This window comes from Pectinophora gossypiella, chromosome 20 (assembly GCF_024362695.1).
Source record: "Pectinophora gossypiella chromosome 20, ilPecGoss1.1, whole genome shotgun sequence".
NCBI classification, from domain to species: domain Eukaryota; kingdom Metazoa; phylum Arthropoda; class Insecta; order Lepidoptera; family Gelechiidae; genus Pectinophora; species Pectinophora gossypiella.
This window is the reverse complement of record NC_065423.1, coordinates 7,889,081-7,902,179: the sequence shown is the minus strand read 5'-3', so window position 1 is coordinate 7,902,179 and position 13,099 is coordinate 7,889,081. Positions and strand designations below refer to the sequence as shown.

Below are 13,099 nucleotides of genomic sequence, written 5' to 3'. Positions count from 1 at the left end.
TGATATTGTCGGCGGTAAACATGTTTTACAGCTGAAAGTAATAACCATTTGTTTCCTTCTTTATTTTCTCAACTTTCGTTTCAATTAAAAAGTAAATATTCGCTGCGGCATACGTCCATAATCGATACTGTACTGCAAAATATTTCATTTAAAAGAACAAGTATAAACCTACAGTACTGAGGTAAATGACCAGACACGACCTAGTAAGGTCATGTCTTATGTCATGTAGACACGTTAACAACTTTATCAATAATAATTACATTAATGTAGATTTAATTATCATAGCGCGATACATATAATTTACCATTATATGCCCTTTTTGATATAATTTGATCCGTAAAGGACTTATAGAGGAAGTATTTCCGTAAACATGAGAAAGGAAAGTTAACAAGATTTTTGTTCTAAATACCAGAGAACTTTGATCTAAAGAGTTTTAGATAGTTCTTAAATAGCTCAGGATTTGGATTTAGCTCGGAAATATTCCGCACAGTAACAATTGTTCATGGGAAATCCCGTATTGGTCATATATAAATCGTGCTCATCGTCGAAGAAAGAAACATAATGTTCCTCTATAGTCTACAGTACTAGATAAGGGTCAAAAGAAAACGCTACAAGGTTGCCTGCACTTTCTCTAGCCTCTTCTAGTCACAGAACCAGTCTGCTGTCGGCATTTTGCAAGCTACGTCGATATTTGTACTTACTAAAGATTTTGTTGCTTAGCACACAGAGATACTACATTAGTTCCGCTTTATTAAAACTGCTTTGGATTTTTCTAATAATAAAGCCGCCCATTACGGTGTCCATGAGTTACGTCTGTATGTTAATGTTAACTTTTGTGCAATAAAGTATAATTCATTTGATTTTTTTACATTACATATTAAAGACATAAAGAACAAAAACCGTTAACTATGTTTATAATAGTGATAATTAGTCACTTGTTAAAATATGAGTCACTCTAAAGAGTGGAGAGGTAAACCTCTCCAGATTGTGGCACTTAAAAGTTATTTTAACTAATTACTTGTTGTATTATAATCACATTAAAAAGAAAAAGAAACAGACACGAGTCTGTTGACGAATGGACGAAATAATGGTTCAATTATTATAATAATTGAACATTCCAATTTTAAAGATACCACATGACCATTTTGATCGTAAACGTAAAGTGTCAATGATAAAACGTTTGAGGAAGGAAATTCTACTATCATTTTACGTCATATGAAATGCCTATAATGGTTCTCTTTACTTTTGCATTCAAGTTTATTTTATTTTCTTTGGGGAGCTTTACATCCTAACTTAATATCTAGCCATTAACAAGCTTCCACAGTTTGTCAGAAAACACAAAATCTACATTATTACTATGGTTCAAAGAACCTATTACATTATATGGTAAAAATGCTTAATAATAAAAATATTTAAACCCTATCATTCAAATCAACACACGAACAGGAGATTTATTCAACAATGATTCCTTTTAAAGGTTTTCCTGGTTTATTTAAATCCTAGACTACGACTTAGTTCGAACGAGTAGACTTGACAGACTATTATTAAAGGTCTTCGATTCGCGTCAGTGACTAATCTAATTTGAAGGATTCGCTTTACAAAGCCGGTAGCTAGCTTAGCATACAATTTACAGTGCCCTCAAGGCATTGTATTTATAGTTAGTGACTAGAAAGAGGGGTAGAAAGCAGTGTTTAAATATATTCTAAAGGCAAATGGACGCGGCAACGGTAGTCGCATAACTAATGTATTTGTTGGAGGGAAATGCACTTCGTTTTATCAACCGTCTTTAAGCTTTACCTGTAGTTGTAAATATATAGTCAATGTTACGTTAGAAATAGGATTCCCTGTTGTGTAACCGCACACATAATCAAACACAACTAGGTATAGAACAAATATTTGTGTGTACCTGACCCCCTGTCAGGATTGGGGTGTAAAGTTCCCAATGGCTGTGAGGGCTGGTTTTCTGAGGATGAGGCCAGATAAAAACATCCAGAGTGCCAAAATCCGTACAAACAGTATGATACAGTAGTTCAATAGAGTACAAGAAGATCGGAAGTGACGCAACAAATGTTGTCATTGTAATATAAATTTAATGCTGGGGTTGCCAACACCCCCGGAGTTTTTACACAGGAGACGCCTTTTCAATCAACGGAGTTAGGCGAAGGATGGTTCTTGGAAACTGTAGGATTTTATTTGTATTGGAAAAACCGCAGCAACTAAGTACGCCTTCTAAAGAGAATCTAACAAATCATAGCAAGCACAAATAAGTACCTAATAATTCCATTGAAAGGTTACTAACAAACCCCAGTATAATAAAATAAGCGCCTTTGTAAAGATAACAATCTACAGCTCAACAATAAAGGTAACTCAGTGGCATTTGATAAAAATGCAGCACATGAAAGGGCGTTCATTGTCGTCACTACGACTGTATGTCGCCCTAGGCACGGCGCCTGCGCCGCCGCCGCCGACGCAAGCCATAATTAAATAAATTGTTCGACATAATACACAGCCACAAACACAGTTGTGAGTGTTGTGACGCTGGTCTTAAGTTTATATAGTGTTTTAATTGTTATGTTATAATGTTATGACTTATAGACTATTTGCTCAAAACGCTTTGGAATACCTAGGTATATCGTCGATGGATAGATACTTATAAAACATTATTTTTTTCGATAAGTAACAGAGGGTTATCGTCTGATGTTAAAAACTTCGACCGCAGTACAAATAAAGCAGTCTACGTCTAAGGTAAACCATGAATAACAATCACATAGCATGTGCAGCTATGAGTAATGGTGTAACTCGGTCGAATTCAATACACTACACATGACAAATTATTAACATTAAACAATTTACATCGTACAAATGCTCGGGTAACCTTGTTGTGAAGAACGAGCCTTGGGTGACACCTGGACAAATATACGTTATAGAATCTAGCTTATTTAGAGGCAAGGTTGACTTCGGTGTTACATGCTTTATGAGAACGAATGTGAGCCAATTTGAAATGGCTCAACTTCCGGGCTTCTTGGTAAAGTGATTAAACGAGCAGCGAAGTGAACGGTTAACGTTTAATCAGGTAATCTATTGAATCGGAATTAGCGGGACGATGCTGAGGTATTTCAAACAAGTTTTTAGAAATCCTGTCAGATTGCCTTCATCTGTGAGGATATGATCTTTATCCGGTGTTTAGGAAATATAAATAGACGTTGCAGTTCTCAAACGATCAAACGATGAAGGAAGACACAAAAATTTAAGAGACCTTTGTCCTAGCATTGGGATCTTGTATGCTAGATTAGATTGCGACTTGCTAGAAAATGTAACCTATTGGCTTTTATCAACCTTGTGTTTGAGACAGAAGCTCTACGCTTCGAACAGAAGAACAATCACAAAGTTAAAACTCAACAATAATTGAAGTTAGGCACCTTAGCAGCTGAGATACAAACATATGTATAACATCCTAAAGCCGAGATTTCTAGACACAATAGTTAAACAATGGAGTTTTAATTTTAAAAGAACATTCGATCTTACGGCTTTAACGTGTGAATTCAAATTAATAATAATTAGGAATTGAGAAGATACTGTAAAGACCGTGAATTCACAAGATAGAAATCTCATACGAATAAAATACATTTCTTCGTACGTTTTATCATGTGGTGATGTTCGAATTACAAGACAACATTAACAGTGTTGTGACTGTTGCCATTCAAGGTTCTCAAATTCAATTGAGTAATCTGAGCCGTGTGCCGTTTCTCACGCATTAACAACGATGAATGGACAGACATATCTGCAACTATACATTGCAATAACATGTGGATCAGTAAAACTTGTCTACTCCTTTGCGTAACGAGTATGTTCCTTTATATCCGTTATGCAACTTCACTAAAAACCTTATACGGTTTACCACTAAAGTTCAGACCTTATTATATTTAATCGCTACTAGCCGCAGCGATATGGTAGACTGTACGGTCACGAGCATTAATATGTATACACTTTGGTACCATGTCATATTAACTTTTTTGACAAATTGAACTGTAAGTCTCACTAAATGTCAAATATGTTAGTGCGACAGAGTCCTAAAGTGGGTACATTATATTGCTCATGACTGTACACTACCGAGTTATGCAATGTAGATACAAAGATAAGTCTTGATAGGTATAGCCTAAATTAATCTCATGATAAAGCTATTTATCGGAACAATTTGATATTTTTACTGCTACCGCAAAATCATATCATAGAAATTAGTATACATTTTTTAAGTTAAAAGGATCGGGCATCTCGGGATGGTTCTGGAATTAGACATCCAGTTTCGACATCAGTAACTCCGAAAGAATCGATTGTTCAAAAAGTAGTCTGTTCCATGTCTGGTTTGGAAGTTGTGGCAAAAAGAAATGTTTTCTTGCACGACTGTGTGTGGTACTTATCTCTGACGAAGTCTATTAAGTATACGTTGCGATATGGGAACCAATGCTATTGGGTACGTGATAAATAAAGCAACTCTATTGGTTCATAATATCGCGACGTGCGTGATATGCCTGCAGCATGCTACGGGGGCGAGAATAAGTTATCTTTGTGTTTTCGTAAAAATTTTCAATGTTGCAATATTTACAAAAATCCACGCATAAGTTTCCTTCTTCGCGTAAATCGATAAAAGATGATGTCATAGCTGCGAGAGAATTAGTCATTAATTTGAAGTTATCGTAGGTTCTTCTAATTACAGTTTGTTTTGGACATACAGTTATTTAGGTTGTTTTGATAACTTGAGTCACCATTGTTTTAGTTTTTGTTACTTTTAAGATCGGCCCCAATCCTTCTTATGGGCCATAAAGATACCTAGACTTATTTATGTAACACGATCAGCACCGTGTGCTGCTTTTTTTAAAGACATTTGGATCACAGGATTACTAATCTAACGTAGGTATCCGAGATTCCCATTTGCCAGGATGATGTGACCTTAAAGCCACAATCATGCGTCAATCGCTGCGCTGCATCAGCACTGAACATTACGACTGCTCTGAAGCCCAGACGATTTTTGTTTTAAATCTCAGATCAAATTTTGATTAAGTTGCTTGACTTATGGAATCTCCCATTGAGAATTATAAGACATTTTTATTTGTAATTTCAGTTACCCCGCGGTTCCTGGTTTTCCCCTTCGGTTGATTGAGGGGAAGCCTGTGCTCAGCAGTGGGGCGTATAAATGCTATTTTATTTTAGGCTTTTGTCTGTACTTTGTAAGACAAGAAGTGAACAAATCCGCGTAATAACTGCAACAAACTAAATAAATGTGTATTTAACATCTCGTAGGTATCAAATTACGTTATAATCTTACTATATGTGTCTTACTACATGTAACCTACCTACTATTTTTATTTTTACCATCTCCGGTTCAGTTCGTCCCCTTGCAACAAAACAAGTTGTTATTTCGAGGTAAGTTGTTCAAACATGCATATTTTGTACCACGCCGCGCCGAGTTTCTTGTTTATTTTGCATTGAAGGGTGACAAATTCATTTAAGAAGTTATTTTCGCATTTCGGCATTAAATTAGATACTTACAGTCCCAATTAAATGTGGAAACGGCGAAATACCTAGGTAGGGAACTACCTACCTGCCTAGTTGCAACTTACAAGAACTTTTAGACTATTACAACTGGAAAAAAGATAAAATAGGTAGGTAAGGTACCTATGTAGGAAGGTAGGATTTAAAGGCAGTTAGATATTCTATTGTCCAGATCAGATCTGCCTGAAATAAGAAGGTGATTGAACCCTATTTGACTAAAGGCCCTAAAGACCTTAGATATTACCTACATTACTCATCATTTTATATTATTTTTCTCGTCATACAGCGCATTGGGTTACACTGTAATGTTGTATGTACCTTTATAAATAAATAAATCATGCCGGATAAACCTAGCTAGGTAGGTACCTAGATGCAATGTAATAATTTAAGAAGGAGATAAGGAAGGGGAGGAGAAGCAAGACAGAATAGGTACCTACACCATCCTTTAATTTCTAGATGGATAGGTATCAATCAAAACGTAATAAAGGTAAGGTAAAGGTAATGTTTATATAGGTACCTAGGTACATAGGTATGTCTGCAAAGATAGCATTTGGTGGGACTTAGCCATAAGGTTATTTTTAAGACCTAATTATTTACCTAAATTCATACAATAAATGATTTGATTGTTAATAACAATCTTCAGATTCTAATCATTCCTTACGAGCGACGCCAAAAATATCAGATTTCATGATAGGTAGGTAGCTTATTCAATGTACCTAGTAGGTACCTACCTAATAAATGGATGGATGTTTTATTATGTAAGTAGGTACCTATGTCAATACAATGGATAACTTTTATCTCAAATTACCTACCTAGGTAAGTAGGTAGGTACTTGTGAGTTATTATGACGTAGGTATGAAGTAGGTATGCAAATGCATTATATTAATGCATCCTTGGGTAGGTACTTATAGGTAGGTCTTACTTACTTCATATTGTTCACTTTGATTAATGAACTTATGTTCAGAGATAATGGTCTAGCAACCATCAGTCACTTGTTTGTTTACCTAAGAACGTCATAAGCACCTAGGTAGGTACGTACCTAACTATGATACTTATTAGATAAATGAAATGGTTGTTTTATGACTAAAGTACCTAGTACCTACTCTTTGACGAATAGTACTACGAATAGATAAGTAACATGTAGGTGGGTAACTAGGTACTCTAGGTAGGTAGGTACCTACTTCCATTATTTTATTTTTAAGAAACATACCTTCCTACCTATGCCTAATAAATAAAGAAGTGTTTACTAAAGAGGTTTGAATGTTATAGAAAAAGGATAGCGAGAAACCTAGGCTAAGCCATCAAATTCAGCTCTTCACGAAAACATCTAAGTAAACTCACTAACTAGGTAGGTACCTAGGTAGCTAGCTAGGCGACTAGGTATTTTATAGATAGGATTGTTATGTTTTATTATAAATTGTATAGACGTTTGTTGAAAGAAAAACTGAAATAGGTAAACATAAAACTATTATTCATTAGGTAGGTAGGTAGGAGTTATCTTGAAACTCAATTCTTCAACTTTCACATTTGACACAGCATCCGTCCATGTGCACTTAAAAATGAATTTACTCTTGCCTCTTAACAGCTCACAAACCAAAATCAACTACGAACAAGACGGTTAATAGGTTCACTTTTTATTGTGCACATCTGGCTACATAGATAGGTGAGCTACTATGGACCCACAGACACCACAAAAGCTTACTATAACACTAATTCCGATCACCGAACGTGTACACGTCACTTGAAATCACAAAATAACGACACACCATAATCAAAAACTTTGAACAGCTCGTTTCGTTTGTCACTAAACTAAAAAGTTCGAAAAAAAACCGGGTAACCAACGGGACGACATCCGTGCCTCGCTGAACCAAACAAACTTGAACGTTCTCAATAAATTCAACCGACCAACGGTGAAAGAGACACGTCTACCGTTTCTTTCTGCAACGCCACCAAATTAAATAAACCCTATTTCGAACACGTCACCAACCTTTAAACTACATTGCAAGTTCAGTCGCGTAATATGCTAGAAGAGAGCAGACATACTTCAGTCCGTTTTAACAGAAGAGATAGCTGCAATGCATTTCTGCGCGTTAGAAAAAGAAGGATATATTCGGTTAAAAAATATGGTCGTCACGTGCGTGACTCAAGCAAAACACCTTCGCTTCAGACTGCTAAGGGAAATTCTACTGTCTGTCGTACGGATAAAGTTATCAATGTAATTAATGTTTCGTACGACGGAATTTGTTTACATCACATGTCAGATTGGCGCGTAAATTCAAAGTTCAAACCAAACCTTATAACTAATTCGATCAGTGAATGACGCTAGTTTACTTTGTATGGAACATAATATGATTGAAACAATGCCTTACCTTATTGGAAGCGTGGCGACTTTACTGGGTATTCTGGCCTCATTGGCGGGCGTCCAAACATCATTATTGTTGATGTTCTTCGTCAATTTCAACTTTGTCTTGTCTACCTTTGGTTTCAAAGTTGGCGGTAAGATACTGTTAGAAGTAGTTACTTTAGAAACAGGAGGTTTCGGCGCTGCATGAGACTTCTTCACAATTTGTAAGACGACATTTGGACTTTTCAAGTCATGGGCAGCTTTAGTTTTAGGAATTTCATTCGTCTTTGGTCCTCCTAAGTCTGGTTGTGTTACTTGCTTGGTCCTAGTCGGTCGCTCCGGGTCAGAAGGTTTAATAAGTTTCTTGACTGGTTTGACTGACCTTTTTAATCTTGATTTTTCTGATGATTCAAGTTCTGCGGCTACAAAAGAGAATATAAATGTTCTTAATTTTCTTAACGAACTATATCTTGTAATCTAGTATTAAAAATGCATTTACCTGTCCTAGGCCTATTTCTAGTAATAGGTTTGGTCTCCGCGTTGCCTATTTTGGTGATTGATTCGACGGAGTACGAAGAGGCGGCTGGTACCGCCTTGATACGAGAACTGAAGGTTGCTTTGAAGAAATTCGCCGATAAGGCCCTCGTTCGTAACTGCGATCCAGTAACGGTAGGCTGCCTAAAAACAAAAAATAAAAATCAAAAAAGAGATTGTCAGGGGACACCCGGGTTTGAACCGGGGACCTCTCGATCTGCAGTCGAATGCTCTACCACTGAGCTATATCCCCGATGAGAGAGACTGTGAAAATAGCCTACACGTAGCGCACGCAAAAGCGCCCTCTACATTTATATTTCTAAGGCCAATGCCACGTTAGTTCTGTACGTTAACACTAGATGGCGCTGTAAGTAAAATTTAGCGCCAAATAGAAATTTTGTATTGCAAGAAAAATGAGATATTATTTTGTATTTACTTAATTGTTTTTTACTCACTGTAATTTGATGTTATTAGGCACCTTTGGCGCCCTCTGCTGCATAACCTCCTCGACCTAAAAAGAAACAAACGTATTTTATAAACATTATATTCTTACAGAAGCCTACGACTAATCTAAAAATAGAATAATCTTGTCATTTTCTTATCTTGACACGAAAATTAATATAATGAAGGGTTGACCCTTCATTGACACTTGAGTGTGACGATTTACGACAGTATTTATCTTAATTGATTGAGTTTCTGAACTTTCTGATGCACATTGCAAACCTACCACTAAAAATCTATACTCTCGGGTTTTTCGTACTCCTGTCCACATCTTGAATTACTTTTCAATTATTACAGTGAGAAAAATCAATGTTTTATACGCTTTCAATCGCATACGAATATAGATACAAATATTTTCGATTGATTGACAAATGTCATGTCCTGACTATTTTAAAAAAGCAAGTCGATACCACTACCAAAGAGTTTGTATATTAGTAATAATAACATAATCGTAAGAAGATTTTATATCAGCTTGTGCAAGCTGAGGTTACGTAAAGCAACAGCGTAACACAATCCTCACCCTTCATACAATACGATACATTCGAGCAGGTACGTACACTGCTTAGTAGTTTTCTTTAAAAAAACAGTAGCTACTCTACTACATACTATAGGTACCTACGTAATGACAGGTTTTTTTTCTTGCTTCCCCTAGGCTCTCCATATGCATGATCTTTAAAGTAAAACTTATTACCTACTCATTCGTATTTGGGTTACTTAAACACGCTAACATCCCCGAAAGGGTAGGCAGAGCTCGCTATTGCGAGCGGGCATATTGCCATTAACCGGGCACGAATCCTGGAAACCAGAAATGAGTAATTTCTGCGACTACGTAATTGTTAAAACGTATACGAGTATTATCGTATTAAAACTCGGAAAACAGTTTTCTGATTTGGAAAATTCTATCTCCTGTTTGAATGTATAACCTATACCCATCACGGTAGGTACGTAAAATTTGTAGTCGATGAATTTTGTTGCTTTTTGACATGATTTTCTGTAGGTTTGCCGTGCTTCTCGGCCCGCAACAAGTGTGATTAAAGCATTGATATATATCTAGTAGTTATTGCATATCAATGGTAGAGAGCTTCAGAGCACTGATCAATATTTAGCACTTTAATCTCAGCAGACATGTTCTTTATTTCTATGACTAGCGACCCGCCCCGGCTTCGCCCGGGTGCAATGCTGAGGAAAAAATGAAATTTATTTACGATATCACATTAAAAACCTCAAAAATAACAGTATTTTTTCACTCTTTGATGGATGTTATTATACATAATTATAAACCTTCCTCTTGAATCAAATTCAAATTCAGAATATTTATTTCGGAAACTAGTCCATATTTAGTTAGTAACAAAAGGCTTAACCTAGTATTAGTAACAGATTCGAAAGACGAACAACATAAAAATAAAACACAAGAGACCGGCCCGAATCACCGAAGCCGCGGGCACTCAAATTCAAATTCATTTATTCGTCAACATAGGTAAAAGAGTTGTTACAATATAATATATGTCGCACTATGTCGCACTCTATCTGTTTTAAAAAACCGCATCAAAATCCGTTGTGTAGTTTAAAGATTTAAGGGTACATAGGGATATAGGCACAGAAAAAGCGACTTTGTTTTATATTATGTAGTGATAAAGGGAAGTTTATTGTTTCGACTAACCTTGCGACAGTAGCGTCTGATGGTGACACCCATGTCGACAGTGCTAGCACGACACCTCCACAATAAGTGACACCAAGAATTCAAGTGCTCACAATGTGACACTTGGATGGTTCAATGTATCAACTGTGAGAGATTTTGATTTATCAACGTAGTGAGTGAGCTGTAGGTTATGGGTTCTAAATTCATAACATAACATAACCGTACGACAATATCTCAGGAGATCTCAGTAGACTGGTTTCCAACTAATCAAATGAGTTACTTTTTATTAAACGTCAAAACATGAAATTACTATAAAATTTGTATTAAAAAGCACACGGTGACGTCATAGAAAAACGTGATAAAATGTCGAACTTATTGTTACATTTTTCTTTATTAAAATTCATAAATGGGTGAATATCAAAATGTGTCAAGTTTGGTGGCGAACTGTCATACAATTTTTTCGTGAAAAATTGGGAAAATTGGGAATTGAAAAATTCCTTTTTCATGTCGGAACCGAGAATCCTTTTGGATCTTTTTCATGTCGGAACCCAATTTTTCATGAAAAAACGATATGAAATTTCGCCACCAAACTTGAAATTTTGAGATTCACTCAAATAAGTAAAATAGAAAAAAGGAAAATGTTTTTCGTTAGTTTTAGATCTGACTTTATTTAGTAATCTGAAATTCATAATTTATCTTGAACCTAGTACACGACCCAATTGGGGTTTAGATGCTTTAAATGCAATCTACGATTTTTAATTTGAAGCTCCGTTCTTTCTTTTCTCGTGTCGCGTGTGTGGAGATCAATAGCCAACCTCATCAACACTGCTTGGGTTACTATTCTGCTATGGACCTGTGACAGCGACAGCTCGTGGAACCACATACTTAAGTAAATAGAAGCCGGGAGCGACTGCTTAACGTGCCCTCCGAAGCACGGATCATCTTACTTTCGGACAAACGGGTAACCAAAGTGATCCGCTTGTAATGTTCTAACCAAATTAGGGATCACAAAGTGTTTTTTTTTCCAACGGGATTAAATTTCGGGACCTCCGGATCGTGAGCCCAACGCTCAGCCACTGGACCATAGAGGCCGTTCGAAGTCTGGCCGTCCATCTGTATCATGTCATGGCTCTCCAGATCATAAAGAAGGAGAGGCATTTAAACATTTAACCTAGTACGTATACCTGGCTCATGTTAACCCAGACAATTAATTTGACCATAATTTATTACTATCTAATTATCATATTACCAAGGCTCTGGGAATTTCAATATGCATATTGAAATATCCGTTGCAATACTTAACCAACAGCAGGTTAATATCAATAAATTCAGTACATCAGCTTAAGCTTATATCTCGGCCCACTTCAACCCGCCTACACAACACCCTTTATTCAAATTATCAAAAACAGACCTGTCGTTGAACCTTTGCAATGATATCATTTGTATATCACGCATTAAGATGCTATGCTAAATATGATATAGGTACTTACCTGTATACTATACATCATCATCATAATTTAAGAGCCACGCTCTTGTCAGTGTAGTATCTTCCATGCTACTTTTTAGGGAAAAATAGAGCAGTGGCTTTGAGTGAGTGTTTGTTAGAGTGGTGTGTACAGTCATGAGCAATATCATGTACCCACTTCAGAACCCTGTCGCACTAACATATTTGACATTTAATGAGACTTACGGTTTAATTTGTCAAAAAAGTTAATGTGACATGGTTTCAAAGTGTATACATATTAGTACTCGTGACCGTACAAGTTGTACAAGTACAAGTTGTACAAGTACAACTCATCCTGGGTTATATGGGTAGTATATACATGGTCTGAATCATCCCTCAAAGTTTTCGTTACAGTGTCACTCATCCCCCTAGAATTATCCCGTTTTTCACAGGACCACTAACCTAACCTGACAAGTCCGGTTTTTTACAGAAGCGACTGCCTGTCTGATCTTCCAACCCGCGAAGGGAAAACCAGCCCAATACACGTTAGGTCACATACTTCCGAAAATGCATTTCTCGGGAATGTGGGTTTCCTATCACGATGTTGTGCTTTACCGCTGAGCACGTGATAATCATTTATGAACCAAACATGAATTCGAAAATAAATTCTACAATCATTGGTTCAGGCCTGTGCTGGATTGGAACCTGCGACCTCAAAGTGAGAGGCAAGCGTTTTACCAACTGGGCTACCACCACGGCTCCACTAACGCCTGTTACGGTGTCACTAACAACCTGGCTGGCTGGTCCCTCATTAGATCATCGAAGTATCAAAACTTCAGACAACAACTCCGATACTGGCTGCAATTAATTTCAGACGTCTTGTGGAATAATATTTGAGTATAGGTAGGTACTTAGATATGACGTGAACCAGAATGAGATTCTTAGGTTAAGTGCCTTGGATAAATGTCCCTTTACTCCCCAGCCAACCGCAAAACTGTCAGTTTTATTAATTTTTTTACGTAAAACGTAAGAATACGATTTTTTAGATAACCTTGCTCTAAAATTCTCTTATCTTATCAACGGATAA

General features: G+C 36.6%; 1 protein-coding gene and 1 non-coding gene across 18 annotated transcripts in view; both read right to left on the bottom strand.

Annotated features, from left to right (window-relative positions):
- Nucleotides 1-13,099, bottom strand: part of LOC126375973 (uncharacterized) — a 70,969-nt gene that overhangs the window by 32,864 nt on the left and 25,006 nt on the right. For 5 of the 17 annotated variants that reach the window (XM_050023073.1, XM_050023077.1, XM_050023076.1 and 2 more), the window contains 3 exons: nt 8,884-8,939; nt 8,394-8,572; nt 7,920-8,316 (listed from right to left, as the gene is read on the bottom strand). In XM_050023073.1, coding sequence (XP_049879030.1) covers nt 7,920-8,316; nt 8,394-8,572; nt 8,884-8,927 — 620 coding nt within the window. In that variant the 5' untranslated portion in view covers nt 8,928-8,939. Of the gene's footprint in view, nt 1-7,181; nt 7,455-7,919; nt 8,317-8,393; nt 8,573-8,883; nt 8,940-13,099 lie in introns of those variants that run through there. The other 12 variants (XM_050023085.1, XM_050023087.1, XM_050023081.1 and 9 more) reach the window with 7 other exon arrangements.
- Nucleotides 8,610-8,681, bottom strand: Trnac-gca (transfer RNA cysteine (anticodon GCA)). Its single transcript has one exon. It is a non-coding gene; the product is annotated as a tRNA-Cys (tRNA).